Below are 19398 nucleotides of genomic sequence, written 5' to 3' on the forward strand. Positions count from 1 at the left end.
AAATAAAACATAACTATGATAAAAAATGTGACATTTCCATATTTTAGTTAGCTACTAATTGTGTTTTCCATACTTTCATTTTTTCTTTAATAAATTTTTCCATACAAATTAAAAAAAGTATAATTCTCATATTTTTGCACATTGATGGTATAAATGCCATATTTTTGAAAAATTATCTTTTAAAAAACTAAAATCAAATGTAAAAATTTAGCCAACCAAAACCTAAGGGTGCGTTTGGAAAGCCACCATGTAATTATAATTAGGTGTAATTCAAAGTAATTACTTGATTTGACGTATTTGTCTGACCATGTAATTACATAGTAACTATGTACTTTGAGCTAATTGAGGGGTCACAATTACACTCTCAAATTCTTATAGTTTCCATGAGAATTAAGTGTAATTACTAATTAATATCAATTTTAAATAGTATTTATTACATAATATTTTTTTATGTAATTACTACCTATTTTTCCAAAAACAACAATAAAAATTCATAAGTAACTACCACATGACGTCCAAACATTCCTTATATTTTAAAGTATAGTGTAATTACTACCTTAATAATTACACAATTGTTTTCAAATACGTCATTACTTGTAGCTTCCTCTTAAATAAATATAGAAAAAATTAAAGCAAAAATTTACATTACCAACTACGATTATGATGTTACGGTGCATTTGGAAAGTCATGTTGTAATTGGAATTGAATGTAATTCAGAGTAATTACTCGATTTGGCGTGTTTGTCTGACCATGTAATTGAGGGGTCTCAATTATTCTCTCAAATTTTCATAGCCCCATAAGTATTGGGTGTAATTACTGGGCATGTTTGGAAGTAACTGTGTAATTACTAGGGTATTAATAACATATCATAGTAATTACACTATTATTTAAAATTCAAAGTGTGTTTGGATGTCAAGTGGTAATTACTTATTAATTTCTAATGTCATGTTTGACAAAATAGTTAGTAATTGTGTATAAAAATGATATTATGTAACAAATCCTATTTAAAATTAATAGTATTTAAGTAATTACACAGTGTAATTACGCCAAATTCTCATGGGGGACTATGATAATTAGATAGTATAATTATGACCCATCAATTACTTCAAATTACATAATTAAAGTGTAATGACATGGTCAGACAAACACACCAATTCGAATAATTACTCAAAATTATACTCAATTCCAACATAGTGACTTTCAAAACACTCCTAAATACTATCAATTTTAAATAGTATTTATCACATAATATTATTTTTACTGAGTTGTGAAACATGACAATAAATTCATAATTAATTACCAATTGATATCAAAACATACCTTGTATTTGAAATTATAGTGTAATTACTACCCAATAGTTACATAACATAATAATTACATGGTTACATTTCCAAACACATTATAGAATAAATCAAAACACTATTTATTTACGGTAAATCCAAACCTATTATTTTTATAATTTTTTTTTGAGAAAACATTAACTCTCAAGCAATCGTTACATTCTTCATACATTGAACCCAATTTTTTTTTTATTTAAAAAAAACAATTTAATTTGATCATTTATTTAAAATGTCAACTACCAAATTATATAATATTGAGTTAAATAAGACACTAAATCTTCCATATACAATAAGAGCCCAACAAATTTCACTCATGCAATAATAAACAAAGGGCCAAAAACAGTCCCAATTCCTTCCTTTTCCACCCAAAAAAAAAAAAATCCAAAATTTCCATAAAGGGTAAAAGACATTAAAGCAGTACCAAAATCGTGAATAGGCACAGAAACCAGGGGCAAAATGGGAACAGAGGGAAAATTTGGATTTGCTGTACGTGGTAATGCTTCATGGCTAAGTTGACAAACTTATATATATATACACTCACACATATATTCCTTCTACAGACCCAGAAACACGCTACTATTTCATTCAAACTAGTCTTCTTTCGCTCCCAGAGTAGGGTCTAGGGCTAAACAACCCTTGTTCCTTCTCACTCGGAGAGAAGAATAGTTGAAAAGTAATCTTTGATCGAATTATTTTTTGTAATCTGAGAAAAAAAGTAGAGAAATGGGGATTTCTTTTAAGGTGGCGAAAATGGGTACCAGGTATAAGCCGAAGTTGGTTCAGATTGAGGATGAGGACGACGGAAATGGTTCGCCTCACTCTCAGTCGAGTGTTAATCAGGTATGTTTATGCTTCTGCGTTTGGTTTTGATTTTTGTCTTCTACTGTTTGATTGATGATCGTGATTTTTCTTTTACTTGGGTGATGGGTTTGTTTTGTTGATGGAATTGGGGTTTTCTCTTCTGTTTGTTTGAGTATAGAAGCGAGTGTAGAGGTGGATGATGGTACTTTGGGGAGGGTTTTTCACCATTTTTGTTTGTTTTGGATTTTATCATCTAATGGTTTATTTGGGTCCAAGAATTTGCTGTCCTGACTCTGAATTTGACAGAAGAATGAAAATTATCATCGGCTTTTCTTTGAGAGTCTTAATCAGATTTTTGTGATTGTTGACTTGGCTTGAAAATTGTTTGAAAATGTGAACTTTATTGTTTAGGGTTTTATGTTTTTGTTTTACTGTATATTGAGGACGTGGGATAACCATTTATTAAACTGAATCTGGGTATGCTTTAAAAACCGCTGTCTTTTAGTTAGTGGGTTGTGTCTTACCGTGTCTGTTTGGTTCTTAAAATATGTCAGTTTCAATGGTCCCAAGAATATTTTCTTACAGATTTGGCTAGGTGGGAGTTTCAGTTTCAGTTTCAGGAGCAAAATTCAACCTTTATTATGTATTGTGTTAAAGATTGGAAGAAACAATGTATTCAAACACTAAAAAATTACTTTCAAAGTCCCCAATTTTGAATGTGTTTAGTATTATTTTTTTTTAGTTTAAGCCGTGAAGTTGAGTTTTTTTTTTATTGAATTACTCAATAGTTCATATGAGTGTACCAATTAGGAGATAGATGGAGCAAATGGTTTAAAAAGTTGCTCGACAATTACATTTCCAATATCCAAATGGGAGTTATCAAGGCTTGGTTTGTCTACATCGAAGATTGAATTTTATGGATCAAAGACGTGACACATAAATTATATTAGAAATTAAATGATCATATTGTAAGTAACAGTACTTACTTTAATATGAATTAATTTAAAGTTAGCTTTAGTCTTTAAGTTAGAAGTTTAGTGCATTGCAGATTTATAATGTTTGATGAGGAGGAGCTTTTATGTATTAAGAATAACATAAATATAAATTAATTAATAATAAAATAACATAAATAAACTTGAATATTCAGTAATTAAGATTCTAAGATGTGATGATAAATTTAATATTTCAGTATAAATAATAAGTAAATTGAGTCTTTCCCAAATAAATTTACTCTAGATATTGTATGATATTGAAGTATTAGTACTGAGAAATAGGTTATGGAAGAAAGTCTAGAATATCTAACTCTTTGGCTCATTATTATGGATCAATAGTTAGGATTGAATAATCAAATAAACTTTAGATGTTAGTAATTGATTAATTAAAGTAGTTTAAGATAACAGAGATAAGAGGATTTTTTTATTAACTATTATTATTATTTTGAAAAAAGATTGATAAATTTTTATCTCTTAATTGACTATGCATATTTGATAATTATGCAAATAAAAAGAATGTTCTCTGGAAGAATCATGCTTTTTTGCTGATGTATTTTGTTTCCTGTAGAAGATGCACAGATCACTCTTTTAAATAGCACTTTTTTTTAGACAAGTGGCAGTAGAATATCTTTAGCAATTTTTTTTGCTCATAAATGATCAACTTTTTTTTTTTTTGAAATGGTCTAAATGATAAACTTTAGAATTGATCTTTACATTTAATATATAGTACCAAAAAACAAACCTTTATATCAACTCGGGCAGAAATAGTCTTAAGCTTAATTAATATTGAACATAGCCGATCCATTTTTATTGACTTAATGCATAATTTGTTTATACTTGTAGTTTAATTGAAAACTAGCTAGCAATTCAGTCTGGGAAACAAATTATGGTAAGGGTTATAGTTTTGTTGAAATCTTAAGCTAAGATGAATGATTAAAAGAGGAAGAAAGAAATGTAATACTGATTTTTTTTTTAAATGTAACAATCATTTCTTCTCTTTAAAAGCGGAGTATCACTTTTTGTCATTTTTATAATATGTCATATTATGTGAAATGAGCATTTTTTAAAAAATTATTGTAATTCAATAAGTGCATGCAGTAGATGATCTAGTTCTAGATTTATGGGGATAACATCATCAATGAGTCTAAATCTAGATTCAAGTTAATGATGTGAAACTGATTTAGTGGGGGAGGAGGAGTCTCCTTTTCATTTCATTTCTTGTGCTTTTTCTTGTAATAGTTTTTAAATAAATGTATCTATGGATTTAGTGTTGTTGATCAACAGTGGTGTATCTTTTCGTGGTGGTTTGTGTATTGTTTACCGTGGATCTCAACTGTGGGGGTTTTAGTTATTTTATTGGAATGATGGTAGTTTTTGTTTTATGTATTTTTTATTGTAATAATGCTCTTTTGTGGAGAGCTAATTTTGCTAAGATTTTTTGTCTTCCCGAAAATTTTACTTAGTGTATCTATAGTGATTTCTGTGTAGAATTTTTTTCTATCATAGTGATTTTTTTCTTTTATGATGGGTATCCAGAGCGTTCTAGGCATCTACAGTCAAATTGGATATGTTTTGAAGAAATTTAGATTCTAATTGCATGTTATCTTTTGGTTTTTTTCAACCGTATTGACAATTATTGTTATGCTTCTGTGTGCTTTGTGCACTTTTTGTGTAATTTTGGGCATTTTGTTTCTTATCTCTATATAAATTTATTTTATCTCAAAAAAAAAAAAAAAGAATGTAGTAGTTGATAAAATTGTAATGTTGATCCGTCATTGATTTCAAATACTTTCAAAATGCACTTGTGATGATTTACATTAAAGCATTTTATTGAGCTTTTGCTCTCTAGCGTATAGCTGAACAGAGTCAATTTTTTTAATTGTATTTGACAAATTTCTTTTTGTATTTTCTGTTGGAAACATACTCAAAAATGGTTGTAACAAAAAATTTATTCATAAATGAGTTACGTGCTTCTCAATGCTCATGCACTTTGCAGCAGGGGAACTTTTCTGAAGTTCGCAATAAGTTTTCTGATCTTTCAAGTGGTGTAGCTAAAAATACTTTACCACACTCAGCTTCAGATGGTAATCAATCACACTTTCTTTGTAGAACACTTGATGTGCTTAGAAGTGGTTCATTTGACAATGTGGTTTTTGCAGATATCGAGGTATCCTTTTTATTGAATCTATTTCCAAATGGGTTTTCTCTTGGAAAAGTTAATGAGGTTAGTGGTGGCACAGTAGAATTTTTTTCAAAATTCCATTTAATTATTTCAAAATTTGTCATTTATAACTCCTTTCAATGATTCTTTGTTTTGTTCCTCCATGCTGTTGCAGTCATTCAAAATTGCACCGGAGCAGTTGTATCCTTACAACAGATCGACGAAAACACTTTTCTCTGTAAGTCTGTGATTTAAGGCACTACTAAAAAAAGTTGGTTGGAGATATTTGAAGTTATTTTCATTTCTATTCGTCTTTTTTAGGCAATTGAATATGGTTGGTTGCCTGGAGATATATTTGGTGACTTGCCCTGCAAGTATTTCAATGGATGTGTTCTATGTGAGGTGAGGCTTATTACCATTCTGTATGATGATTTCGTATTACTGGCTGACTGTTTTTAAAATTGAATGTTATAATTACAAAATTTGCTTTCTTTATGTACATGGCTTATGGCCTATCCGAGTATAAAACTATTCAGAAATGGTTTTCTTTAATGTAGTTTAAATTACTGTAACATTTTATTTATTTTTTTATTTTTGATAAGAAACAAACTTTTTATTAGTGGACAAAATACAAGAAGTAGATGGTAGATGAGGGATAAGGATGAGTAATCTCAAACTCACAAAAGCATACAAACAAGCTCAAATAAAAACAGAAAGAACAAAAACCAAGCATAAAACATTTAACTTTGTGAAATATTTGCATTGGTTTATAAAATTACATTAACAAAAAAAGATGATGTCATTGCAGATTCATGATTATCGCAATTGTTTGCTTCACAAAGGAGGTAGTTCTATTCAAAAGTCCCCTATTGTTTACAGAGTGATATTACAAATGTGCATGGAGAATGTTGTCAAGGATATCATGTCAATATCAGATGACTCCTGGACCTACAATGACCTTTTGGTCAGTAAGCATTAACAATGAGCTATCTCTTTGAGCCAAAAATAAATAAATATAAGTAAAATGGAAAAACAATGAGCAATGTCTTTAGTTTTCACAACTACAGTAGTCCTAATCTTTATTTATGCTCATCCCTTGCTCAGGAAGTTGAATCCCGCATTGTCAAAGCTTTGCAACCTAATCTTTGTCTGAATCCACAACCATTGATGGGAATTCAACATGGAGAAACCCTGACAAAGAAGGTATGTCCCATATACCTTTATGGGATCTCTGGATAGTCACTCTCAGAGTAATTATGTCTAGTTCATTTTGCAATTGCTGGTTATGAGAAGAAATTACAGAGGATTAATTTTGATGGCATTGCAGCACTTGTAAATGTATTGAGAATTTTTTTTCGTCAACATAGAAACCTGGACAAAGTTTAATTGAAATTTCCAAATTCGGAGATCGAACAGTCTTCTCATTTACAGCCTGCTTTGTCATTTGTTAGATCAACTTGGACATCTCATGGAGCTGGAAAAAGAGTAAGCAGTGTAATGCAGCAGCTACTACCAACCAGATTTCCACTGATGACTTGTGTCATGTTACTCGTACGCCAGACAATTCTGCCTGCCAGAATTCCAACTATCTATGTGGTCTTGTGCATCAAGACAGAGGAGTTGTGTTGGCAAAGAAAGATATTCCAACTCCAATTCGTTATACTCAACACAACATCTTAGGAAAAACGAAGTCACAATTGTATCCTTTGACATCGCATCAAAACTTTCAATTGGGGAAGACAAGAGTTCCATCTACTTTGGTCAATCTTAGTACATCTAATTCTTCTCTGTCTAAAAGAAGTTCAATGAAGCGAACTATTGATAAAACAAAACTGACCTCATCGAATCTCAATGTTAATGAAGTATCTCAGAATCAAGCAATTCAAGAACCTCTTCTCAAGAAACCAAAGGAAGAGCCTGTGGATTTCTCTTACCAGCAGTTTCTGGGCAAATCCATTATAACCAGTGCTACACCTCAGCTACCGTGGCAGAATGCTGTAATGCATCAGAAAATTGATGCTGAAAACATTCTTCCTGCGAGATTTCAAGATAAAGTGTGCCCCTCACAGTTAATTAAAAATTGTTTGGCTTTAAGTAGTGGAGGCATCTTGAATCCAGAGGTTGGATCAGCTACTTCTACTGTGAAGCAAGAACCTGTGGACACCTGCCTTCCCAGATTAGATTTTGCGAATATGAAGGATAGGAGAGTCAACTTATCTGATGGTCTCCAATTTCAAGATCAACAATCATTGAATTCATTAAAGAAAAATTACCGGATTGAGAATTCATTGAAGAAGCCCATTGTGCAGGTGATTGATAAGCATGGTAAAAAAGAAAAAAATTCAAGTAGAAGGAAAGTATTGGAGAACCTTCAGTTGATATATGATGGAAGCACACCAAGAAATTCTCAAAATGTTGAGTCTTGGGCAACAGAGGCATTTACTCCTTTAAAAAGGAAAGGAACACCTGATAATAACTTCAGTATAAACTTGTTCGACCCAAATGCTAACAGAAATAATGTTAACATAGCCAATGCAAATCGTATCTCAGTGGGGATTAACCCTTTATCTCATACTTTAGAAATCGAGGATAATATTATCCTTGAGAGGTTGTCAAAAATTAAAGAAGTGACTCAGAGGTACTATCACAATTCAAGTCACTGGTATAATTTTGTTACCTTTCCAGTCGTGATACATGACTTGGCTTTCCAATGTATGCAGGTGCAAATTAATTAAGAAGCCCAAGTTGGATCAACAGCTAGTAAATAAAGAAAATTTTCATGCAACTGAAATGGTTGCTTTCCACCTCTCAAAGTGTGATGATAGTAGAAATTCAGAAGCTACGAGAGGGGATCAAGTTTCTTTGTCTCAACTCTCCATGGGTACTAGTAATGTGTCTTATGCTAGAATATTGATGTTTGTACGTGAACAATCTGCTGTCTTTCAAGGTGCTGATTTAATTATCTTTTCCTTTTTTAATATGCCTCCTTGATTGCTACCATCTTTAGTTCTTTACCTAACTGTAGCTTTGCACCATAAGGAAATGGGATCCGTTTTTACGGTGGAGAGGTTCATGTCAGATTAGAGCTTGCACAGGAGTTTAACAAAATCACAGTGGAAGCAAATGTTCTATATGGAAGTAAATATGAGACTGCTCCCATTGTTCTGTCTCCCTTACCATCCTTTCCTAGTGCTGTAAGTTGTACTTAGTGGTCACAAGCTTTTGTTTTTTCTTTATGTTTCAGCCCCTTTATGTATTTTACTTAATTTATTCCTTTATAATTTATTTATAGTTTTGCTTTACTAGCATATTGGCTCTTCTTTCCTTTTTGGTGTTTTGGGGAATAGTGTCTCTATGGGCCTTACTGATCTTAGAGTCAATTCTTTCCTATTTTTTTTCGTTTGGTTGCTTGACTATGATATTTCTCTTACTCTTAGCCTGTCTAAGTTTGCTACTTTTTCCATTACTCTAATCCTTTGGAAGAAAGATTATTCGATATTGTTCATTACATTTGATGTTAAAGGTTCGTTATGCTTATTGATAGAGATCCAATAGTTGGCAATGATTTTCCAATTATTACACTTTATATTATTTTTGTTGCTGTTCCCTAAACGATTATTGAAAATTAGAGAGAAAAAAATTGTCCATTTTATTTCTTATAATACTGGAAGCCTATTGCACAGGACTTTACCTGTTCTTGTTTTGAGTAGAGCACTTTTGCAATCAAGTTCTTCTGGTTGATTCTATATTCTATTTAGTACAGCTGTTGTATAATCAATTAATTAATTTGGCATAGGTTTTGACATTTTAGAATTTTCATTTTTTACAGCATTCTGCAGAGCGCTTTATTTCTCAGTTCAGTTGTCTGGTAAGTCCACTGCACTGGGGATTTCTTGTTAAATAGTTTTTGGTTTTGGTCCATTTTCTGATTTTTATCTTTCTATAGATGTCCCATGAAGGTTACAGTCTTGCTTATGACCGAGTAGTACCCAATTATCCCGAGACCGAAGGCAGACAACAATGCAATAGTGCTGTCAAACAACCATCTGGAACATTCGAGCCACCTTGCAAGCCCAAGTCCAATCCCAATCCCAATCCCAAATCCAATCCCAATGCCATGACTGCAAGCATGTCACAGCATAATTCCAGCCAATTACTGTCAAAGCAAAATTTTCCAGAGGGTCAGTTGCGTCCCACCAAAAATGTACGGTCATCTCCACAGATTACATTACCCAAACTGGACCTTGAGTTCACTGCACAATTCACTTCCATGACTTTACAGATACAAGAGATGATTATCAAACGTGCCCAGTTACAACATCAGATACAAGAAAGACAGAGACATCAAGAGCTACTTATGCAGAGGAAGGCAGTGTTGGGAGTGCCTGCTACGACTGCAGGTTGCTTAGGTACACTTCAGCTAGCTCCTACAAATGGAATCCAGAGGGATAGAAATTTTAGCTTTTGCTCCTTTGGTAATGTTACAAATCCCATGGCTTCCAGTAGTAAGATATATGGAGGTGGTTTGCCTTGCAGCAGCTCGTTGGGTTTAAATGACAGTAAGCATCGTCTCGCTTCAACTCCGGATTATTTCTCTGCACTTTCCTCGAATCGAAGAGCAGCGGATGGTCAATGGAGTGGTTTGGAAGGTGGAGTTCCAAGCTATAGAAATGATATTTTGGTGCCCAGAAGCAGTCCAAGTCCAAAAGTTGAAGAAACACAACCGATCTTAAGCCATATGCATCAGCAAGCAAAGCAGTTGCAGCGACTGTCCATGCTGCAGCAACAAGAAAGGAGATTGCTGATTGAGAATCTAGAATCAATCTGCTTGGCCCAGCAACAAATAGGTTCATCTCCGAGTCAACTTAGTCCAGATACTAACTTTGGTCAGCTAGTAGGTTCATATTCAAGTGGACTAAACTCACAACAGTTGTCTCAATTTCTACAAACCAACCAACGCAGTCTAGAATCTGTCAACTTTGGTCAGCAAGTACAACAGTTTGCTCAATTGCTACAAACCAACCAAGGTAGTCTAGAATCCATCAACTTTGGTCAGCAAGGAGGTTCATCTTCAAGTGCACTTAACTCACAACAGTTCGCTCGACCGCCACAAACCACCCAACAACGACAACAGAAACCTGAACCAGTTCCGGAAGTGATGAGAAAGAAGAATACTAAATTGCCTCGTGGAAGAGTGGAGAGGGGTCGGAAGATGCATGGGGCTATGGGAGGAAGTAACATATAAAGTAGAACTTTTTTTGGTGGACAAAGAGGTGATGATACCAACCAATAATTAGATTTTGTTAGAAGCAATAGCATTTTGTAAACACATTTGAAAGAAAAAGCTGCTCTGTTTTTGTGTCTGTTTCATGTAGCAGTGTTTTACATGCAGTGCTTGGTAGCTTAAAAAGCTAGTTTGGTCTGTAAATGTTTTTTCTGTTTTTAAAGCAAGGGTTTTCTGCACCCAGGACAGTAGTTGGGGAATATGAAACTATAGAAATTGTAATGTAAGTAGTCATGAAAAACTCAAATTTCCTATTTTGTAATAGTTTTAGTTACTGAGTTTCATACAAATGAGCAAAAAGGTCTGAGTTAATGCAATGCAAGGACAAATGGAAAAATGGAGGAGGAGGATAAATTCAATCTTGCCTTAGATTTGTTTGATTGTTTGGTATAATAAAAAGGAAAGAAAGAAGTAGTAATTTGTATTGTTTAAGATAAGGGTTTATACATTTTTAGACCCTGTGTTTTGCCTCATTACTTGTTTGGACCTTGTGTTTTGATAAATTATTTTTTGGACCCTATGTTTTGTAAAATGGTTCAAATAGATCCTTAAACCTGATTTTGATGAACAAAAATTTGAATATAACAACACAGTTCTTAGGCAGAATGACTATATTTTGTTTTGAGTTGATAGTTTGATGAATTATTTGTGATTTTAATTCAAAAAACTTTGATCAAAATTAGGTTTAGGGGTCTATTTGAACTATTTTAGAAAATACAGAGTCCCAAAAATAATTTATCAAAACACAGGGTCCAAACAAGTAATGAGCAAAAACACAGGGTTTAAAAATGCTTTAAATAAATAAAAATATTAATTTTATTAGTTATTTTAATCATTTGAAAAATAATTTTCAATTTTTGTCACCAATCTATATATTCATATATGGAAAGATTATTTTTGTAGGCCAAGGAATTGTCAATCCATAGCAATTTCCATCATTTGTTTCCCCTTTTTAGAATATGGAAGTTGGAATTGAATAGGGGATTGTCACTCCTATGTTTGGTTTGGACTTTTACACTTTGAAATTAATTTCATAGGAATGGAGATACCTATATTTGGTGAACCAATGGAAAATGGAAGTTTATTTTTAAATAATAATAATACAAATAACTACCGTAATGACAATTTTGCCATTTCTTTTTTCTTCTCAAATTAATAAATTACAAAAATTACTTGATATTTCTTAGACAAGCTACTATTACTATTGCTACTACTACTAATATTATTATTATTATTTAAAATCACTTTAATTAATTTAAGACTATCATGTTGTTGATATATTCAAAAGTATTATTATTATTATTATTTTAGTCTATTATAAATTAAGTAATAATTTTTTTAAAAAAATTATCTAAAATATTTATTTTGAATTTAAATCATAAATTTCTTTCTAAATTACTCAAATTTTGAATATTTTAAAAAATATAAATAAGATAATTGAAGTGAGGATATTTTTATCAATTTATCACTTATTTCATTCCATTTTCACGCCAAATAAAATAAAATAATTATGATTTCAATATTCATTCAAACAACAAACCAAACATAGTAATCAATTTTAATTACTATTCAAATTCCTATTGCCATTATCATTCCATTCCATTCCACCAAACCAAACGTTACCTTAATCCGTCTTCAATGCACCCTACTTAGTAGAGTAAGTCACCAAGTATAATTTTTGGCAATAAAAATATGCAAGTACGTTGAAATGTTGTATTTAAATCATTAAGTGGTTTTTTAAGCGGTAAAAGTCATAATTTACCTATTACTGATTTTTCTTACAACAAATTGGCGTAAAATGTGAGTTTTGCCGCAAAAGAAAAAAAACGACAACTTGCGAACTTTCTCCGCAAAAAAATTATTTATTGATTTAAGTACATCCTTTTAAAGTAGTTACTAAATTTCGTCGCAAATTTATTAAATACTTTATATATATAAACTAGCGAGATTGTACGAAAACTATTACGAGTTCTTTCCTAGCATTGATTTAAACTTAAAAGAAAAATTCAATATTTATTTTGAAAAGATGAAATAAATAGCAAAATTAACTTAAAAACACTATTGAATAGTTTTTAATATTAATTAACCAAATCATTTTTTAATTTTGTTAAATATTGATGTCCTTTTTCAGTACACATGTTCATAAATAATGATAATTTTTTTTTTAGTTAATTAATATCAATGGTCTCAAACTAAGATTCATTATTTGTAGTAAAAAAAAATATTGACCTTACTCATACAAAATTTATAATAATATTTAAATATAGTAAATATTTATTTATATAATGTAGGAGCAAATCTATCTTAAACAAAGAAATAAATAAATATAGTGATAAAATATATCCTAAAAGTGCTCAAGTTCAGAATAACCGACCATCTCAACCTGCCACGTAAGAAAGGTTAGGGTCGAACTCAAACCAATCAAAATCTTCCACGTCAGCACTGGACCCCAATAAAGATCCAGCTCGACATCTCCACTGCCACTACTAACCCAACCTAAACCAAAACCACTCTCTTCAATCAAACCCTAATTCTAACAGAAATCAAAAGGTTGATTCTAGAGCCATGTCCGGAGATGGTTCTCTGGGCGAGAGAAGGCAAAGCGTTCAAGCTCCGTTCACCGCCAATGGGAACGGCGTCGTTTCCGGCCACACAACCGACAGGCTGAGGGTGAACCCCAGCAGAGATCACAAGCCGGACAGTTACGAGGACCTGCAGCAGCTGGAGTTTAGCCCCTTCCTCTTCAGCTCGCTCGAGCAGTATCTGCCTCAGTCCATGCTCCGTGCCTCCCGTGACTCCAAGCTCCAGTACATGAAGAGTATCTTGCTTCGGTACTCGCCTGAGGGCGAACGTATTCGTGTATGTAGAATTCCCTCGTTCATTCCTGCTCCTGTATTTTTTTTTCTTTTTTTCTGTTTGGATACTGAGAAAATGAAATGAGTGTATGATCATGAGGTGGAATCTTGTTTAATGTATAATGTGCATTGTTTTATAGCCGAATAGTGACCGGACTTGAGAAATTCGACTCAGCTTTTGTTTGTTGGTTCAAGATTTTTCTCCTGAGTGACCGATTGTGTTTTCGGATCAGTCTTTTTGAATGATTAAACTCTCTGTTCAATTAACAGGTTCAAAGGCATAGAGAATACAGGCAGAGGATAATATCAAATTATCAGGTATGTTGTTATGGCTATAGACTTTGTGGTGAATTCTTGAATTGGATTTGGGTTCGTAATTATAGCTTGGAATATTGGCAGTGTTATGATTTGCATTCATGAATTTCATGTTACCACTAAGAAGAAGTTGAATTCCATTTTTCTTTGGATAATTATATTAGACTTTAGGAAGATAATATTTTTCGGTCTTTCCTTTCCTTTATACATAGCATGTAAACATTAATTGCTTCCATATTATCTTTCCATATGTATCTTACGTTATAATGTTTCCTTCTTTTTGTAGCCTCTACACCGGGAGCTATATACAATGCATGCTGAAAACTTCTTTGTACCTTCTTTTCTTAGAGCAATTAGTGAAAATACAGAGGAGAGTTTAAGAAGAATGATGACTGAACCGTCTCAGGGAGTGTATATATTTGAGATGCTTCAACCGCGTTTTTGTGAACTATTGTTTTCTGAGGTATCATCTTTATTAATTTCTTCTTCCTTGTATTTTATTTTCCCCTTATATATTAGTTTATATTTTCTTATCAGGTTCTAATTGCTTAGGTGGAAAATTTTGAAAGATGGGTTCATGACACTAAGTTCAGAATCATGCGGCCAAACACAATGAACAAATATGGTGCTGTCCTTGATGACTTCGGAATGGAGTCCATGCTTGATAAGCTAATGGATGAGTTCATACGACCTATGTCTAGAGGTACTATATCTTCATTGATTACTGGGCTGTAGTACTTTTTAATGGATGTTTTATTTCTTATTTCTTCTTTTGGTAGTTTTCTTCTCTGATGTTGGTGGATCATCATTGGACTCGCATCATGGTTTTGTTGTCGAATATGGAATGGACAGGGATGTTGAGCTTGGTAGGTCCTTCCTCCTTACTACTTGCTACCTTTAGGAAAAAAAAAAACTTCTGACAGTCTCTTGAGTAGTTGTGATTTCAAATTTTACTTAACCATTTTGCGATGAAATTGAAAGAAATAATTAGATAATTATTTTTAGCTAAGGAGTGTTTATGGTCATGTATTGTCTTACATGCAAATTACTATTTGAAGTCAGTACTTTTAGTTCAACTCTACATGTCCTCTTTGATGGTTTAAGAAAGTTTGTAGTGGAAGGGAATTTTATATACTTATTTTTGTTGCTGTTATTATTATTATTTTGTTCAATGAGGGGTGTGTCAATCAACCTTTGTTTGATTTCTTGGTCCATGTTCTTAAAATAACATATGATGATCAAGAATATATGATTTTTTCTTCTGTTCTTTAATTAGTGAATTTTGTATGTTATTGCAATGTTGAATTCATTTCCAAATCGTCTTCATTTTTGTTTTTTATTTTCCTATTCTGTCTGTGCTTCAACACATATCTTTTGAGGTTATGGCCTTTTCCCTTTTGAAAATCTAACAGCTTTACATTTGCAGGCTTCCATGTAGATGATTCTGAAGTTACCTTGAATGTTTGTTTGGGTAAGCAATTTTCTGGAGGGGAATTGTTTTTTCGAGGTGTCCGATGTGATAAACATGTCAACTCAGAGACCCAACCAGAGGTAAATTTATTTTTTAGAAAAATATGCTTTTTATGAATTTTAAATCAAGGCTGCACGTCCATGTTAGTTTACCGTATGCAATGATCATAGTCTTCAATTACTTTGCATTTTACTGTAAATATGCCACTCTATTGGGATGTGGTTTGTAAGTTTTTGAGGGTACCTTGGAGTTAGCGGACTTTTCTTTGGGGTTGGCGAGAAAAAGAAATCCTAAATTTAGAAAGTATAATTCACTGGCTGATATCTGAATAAAAGTTGCAAGAACTATATGGGTTATTGTTTTTTTAAATAATTATGCTTCTAAAAATTGTTTCATCTGGTTTTTTGATGTGAGTAACCACAGTAAATCAGAGAGACCAAATCTCTGAGATCAGTCCTTTGTGTATGTGCATCTGTGTGGGTATGATACCGGGCAGTTTAAGGCCTTTGATTTTATTAGAGTTGAATCTTAGAAACTAATTTGCTTGATTTTACTCCAATTTATGGGAAAGTAAAATGATAGCAGAAGATTACTAATGTGTTTGTTTGTTGAAGTGCAATAAATAAATTGATTAAAAGATGATATTTTTCCCTGTTATGTTGATGAATCATGATGTGAAATGTCATCTTTTATGATTTACTATACTATGCTTTTAATACTAAAGATTAAAAATTATGGGGGACATTGTCCTGACACCTCCTGCCATTGGTTTCAGCTGATTGCAATTATTAATAAGCAGCAGTGCAATCTGGCTTTGCTTTGCTTTGCTTCAGCAGGGTGAGTAGTAGGTATATTGTGTTGTGAGGAGTTAATTAGTTAGCTAGCTGGAGTGTTATACGTGTTATGTGCTGAGGAGTCTAGGTGACTAAGCAGAATAGGGATCTGTTTAGAGTCTTGGTTGTTTTTGGATGCTGAATAAAAGTGTAAAGAGGAGAGAGAGAGTAGATATTATGAATTTTGGTAACACTAAGAGCCTCAGCTGAGGGAGATCCAGGCTTTCGAATTCCTGGATAGTGGGTATCCTGAGTTTTTGTGATTTTGATCTTCCCTAATCAATACCAGTTAATCAGCTCCTTTCCAATTTGCTGCCCAGAACTTCATCTTACCAGCACTGTCTTAATACTGTCTTCGGCTTATTGCTATTAATTAGTTCTTAAAAATTCATTTGACATGACACTGTTCCTTTCTTTCCCTTTCTCTTACAGGAAAGCTTCGATTATTCTCATGTTCCTGGCCGTGCAGTTCTTCATCGGGGTCGCCATCGACATGGTGCTAGAGCAACAACATCAGGGAATCGGATTAACTTGATTTTATGGTGTAGAAGGTGCCTTTCTTTCTCCCATTTTAGAACCCTTTCCCCAAAATAGTCTATAAGCTATGATCTCTGACCTTCTAAAGCTTCATTTTATACTTCATCTATTTTGACAAGAAGGCTGGCAGTACAAGTTACTTGGTTACCCGTGCTCTCTGGCTATCAGTTGAAAATGGTTACCGCTTGAGGTGACTGACTGGAGTTATTGCATAAGTACTGTTATAATTTCCATGTCTGGCAACCGTGCAAGGTGCATAACGCCAGGAATGAGCTGAAGTTATTGCACATAATACAAAATGAAATAAATCTTTACAGATATACAGGGAGTGTTCGAATAAAGGTGCAAAAGTCATTAATAAGATCCGGAAGAATCTAAAATATCAGTTCTATCAGGAAGCCTCTCATCTGTCCCTACCTCTCTTATTAGCTATGTGTCAGAGAAGTGAATTCTGACATGGAAACCCCAAACTTACTCTGAACCTTCTTACCTAGATTAAATATCCCAAGAAGTAAATTTTTATATCCTTTCTACAGTTTAGGTCTTCTGAACACTGAAAGTTCCTTGAAATGGTGTACTGTGATAGGAATATAAAATTTAAAAGAAATAGATGCATTATGAGCGAGCCCTATCAAGATGACGCAAGAAAAGAGTCCACAGCAGAATAAAGCTTTCTGAAACAAATTTTACAATGAAATAGCCGAATACCACAAAAAGTGACTAAGTAGTGTGCAGTGAGTAAAACTAAATATGTCTTTACTATTTAAGTTTCACTAATTTTTGTCTGCAATATTTTTATAGTTCGGGCTACAGAGAGCTGAAGAAATACCAAAAAGATTCTTGTTCTAACTGGTGTGGAGAGTGCTCACGTCAGAAGAAAGAAAGGCAGCGTCGGACGATCACAGAAACCAAACTGGTATGGCACATAAAGAGAAATTAGAGAGTTTTCATTACACTGTTTGATATACATTTTTTGGTGTCTGATTTCCTACAGGAAATACTAAAGAGGAGTGGAAAATCGACTGCTTGATCTCGATTCTGCATGCAAGTTTTGCTTGCGAAATTGTACATTTACTAGATCTCTCTCCCTCTTTCCCTGGCAAAACTTTTTTATCCCTTCTTTTTGCTGCTTTGGGGTTTAGAAGTACATTGGTCTAATTTTCAATTATGGAGTGTACATGAAGGTTGGCAGGTTTTGTATGTCTCTACCACCGGTCCATGTCCCTGTAAAATAAGCATTTTCAAGTAAATGTATTTCTGTCTTGCTTATGATCAGCCAACTACAACCAATACCAACACATCTTTCATATTTGATTCCATTTCTATAATGATTCTTTTTAGTCTTGTTATAATTATATATTTATATAATATGCAGCTTTTCCCAAGTGAGAATCTATCTGTGATCTTCTACATTGTCTGCAACATCTTTCTTTAATAATTAAATAAATAATTCAGCATCATTCATTGCATTGTAATATTAGGAAACCCAACACAACCCAACACAGATTTGATCTTGTTTGATTGCATAGATTGTTATGTTCACCAATGTGAATTTGGGGCTCGGAAATGCGGCTCTTAAACACAATGGTCCCCCACTGTGTTCTGTGATGCTCACCTTTACTAGGAAGACCAGCTTTTATGTGGAGCTTTGCCCATTGTACCCCCTTTTTTTGGGTCCAACTACTCCACTTACTCTTTGGGTAGGTTAAGTGCTTTCATTTACTAACTCTTTAATCTCTTTGGTTTGACTCTAAGAGGAACTAAAGTGCTTATTAGGGATAAAGTAATTTGTGTCAAGATTTAACTGTTTTTCCCAAGAAGTGACTATTTCTCTTGATGGAAGGTTGGCTTAGATTTAATGTAAATGTGACTTTTGGTAGTGAAATTCGTGGTCAAAGAAAAATCTGGTTGTAATTGCATAGATAAGTCGAGAAACTTAATCAAGAAATTCAGTCTGTTAAATCCGATAATATCCTATTCAAATTTACAAGTTTGCATGACCTTTGCAGTCCAAACACGAGCCACTTCTACTTATGATGTGGTTGGCATAACTTTTAGCAAAAAAGAAGAAAAAATCTGGTTGTATTTGCATAGATAACTCCTCGATAACATCCTATTCAAATTTACAAGTTTCAATATTTAGGGTGTGGTTGTCATAACTTTTAAAATCACTTTTATGTGTATTAAGTTTTAAAAGCTCTTTGGAGAGTCGAGACTTTAGTGCAATAGGGTTTTTTTTTTTTTTTTTTAAAAAAGGAAAAATATTTTAGTTATATTCGTTTTGGGCAAAAGAAAAAGGAGATCATGTGGCCTAAGGCAATCCTTCGTACCACCACCACCACCAAGTGTAGTTGAGGCACAATAGACATCAACCTATAGAGGTAAGCTTCAATCGAGCCCAAGTTCAAATAAGTTTTAAGATTGTAATTAGAGATTGATCATTACGAGACTTCAAATTCTAGACAAAGGGATATTTAGGGACTCCAAATAGGCACAACAACCACTACAATCATAGAAGGAGGTTGAAACTTTCCAATTTAGTCAAACATATTAGTAAGAAGTAGTGGTGGTGGTGGTAGTAGTAGTAGGGGATGAATACACAGGTGGAACTCTTATTATTTAGTCAATGTTTCTTAAAATTGCAAAAGTTTCACATGCAAGTAAAGGGAGACATGGGCGTGTGGTTGTCAATTAATGCCCTAGTGATGTTATTTGGATTATTTCTCTTTGGAATGTATCACACTTTTCACACTTGTGAAGACCTTTTATTCAATGTGAGAGGGTGATTAGTGCATGGTAGGTCCACTAA

At 33.1% G+C, this 19398-nt stretch overlaps 2 protein-coding genes across 2 annotated transcripts; both read left to right on the forward strand.

Annotated features, from left to right (window-relative positions):
* Window positions 1-1778: 1778 nt before the first annotated feature.
* Window positions 1779-10971, forward strand: LOC133821861 (protein PHYTOCHROME-DEPENDENT LATE-FLOWERING-like). Its single transcript, XM_062254023.1, has 12 exons — window positions 1779-2180; window positions 5130-5217; window positions 5293-5357; window positions 5470-5532; window positions 5616-5696; window positions 6103-6258; window positions 6399-6497; window positions 6746-7932; window positions 8015-8241; window positions 8334-8488; window positions 9124-9162; window positions 9241-10971. Exons 1-12 carry the CDS (start codon window positions 2064-2066, stop codon window positions 10537-10539), a joined length of 3576 nt encoding a protein of 1191 aa, XP_062110007.1. The 5' UTR covers window positions 1779-2063; the 3' UTR covers window positions 10540-10971.
* Window positions 10972-13090: 2119 nt separating this feature from the next.
* Window positions 13091-17941, forward strand: LOC133821862 (2-oxoglutarate and iron-dependent oxygenase domain-containing protein CP2-like). The gene is made up of 9 exons (XM_062254024.1): window positions 13091-13437; window positions 13704-13751; window positions 14035-14211; window positions 14301-14451; window positions 14528-14614; window positions 15175-15299; window positions 16485-16603; window positions 17391-17505; window positions 17584-17941. The coding sequence occupies exons 1-9, from the start codon at window positions 13144-13146 to the stop codon at window positions 17617-17619; spliced, it is 1152 nt and encodes a 383-aa protein (XP_062110008.1). The 5' UTR covers window positions 13091-13143; the 3' UTR covers window positions 17620-17941.
* The last annotated feature ends 1457 nt before the right edge of the window (window positions 17942-19398 follow it).

Source organism: Humulus lupulus, chromosome 3 (genome assembly GCF_963169125.1).
Source record: "Humulus lupulus chromosome 3, drHumLupu1.1, whole genome shotgun sequence".
Classification (NCBI taxonomy): Eukaryota; Viridiplantae; Streptophyta; class Magnoliopsida; order Rosales; family Cannabaceae; genus Humulus; species Humulus lupulus.

Coding starts and splice junctions, on each gene's coding strand:
- LOC133821861 (XM_062254023.1), top strand. CDS start 2,064: ATGGGGATTTCTTTTAAGGTGGCGAAAATGGGTACCAGGTATAAGCCG. Junction 5,358..5,469: donor CTCTTGGAAAAGTTAATGAG/GTTAGTGGTGGC, acceptor ATGCTGTTGCAG/TCATTCAAAATTGCACCGGA. Junction 5,697..6,102: donor ATGGATGTGTTCTATGTGAG/GTGAGGCTTATT, acceptor ATGTCATTGCAG/ATTCATGATTATCGCAATTG.
- LOC133821862 (XM_062254024.1), top strand. CDS start 13,144: ATGTCCGGAGATGGTTCTCTGGGCGAGAGAAGGCAAAGCGTTCAAGCT. Junction 15,300..16,484: donor ACTCAGAGACCCAACCAGAG/GTAAATTTATTT, acceptor TTTCTCTTACAG/GAAAGCTTCGATTATTCTCA. Junction 16,604..17,390: donor TTGATTTTATGGTGTAGAAG/GTGCCTTTCTTT, acceptor ATATTTTTATAG/TTCGGGCTACAGAGAGCTGA.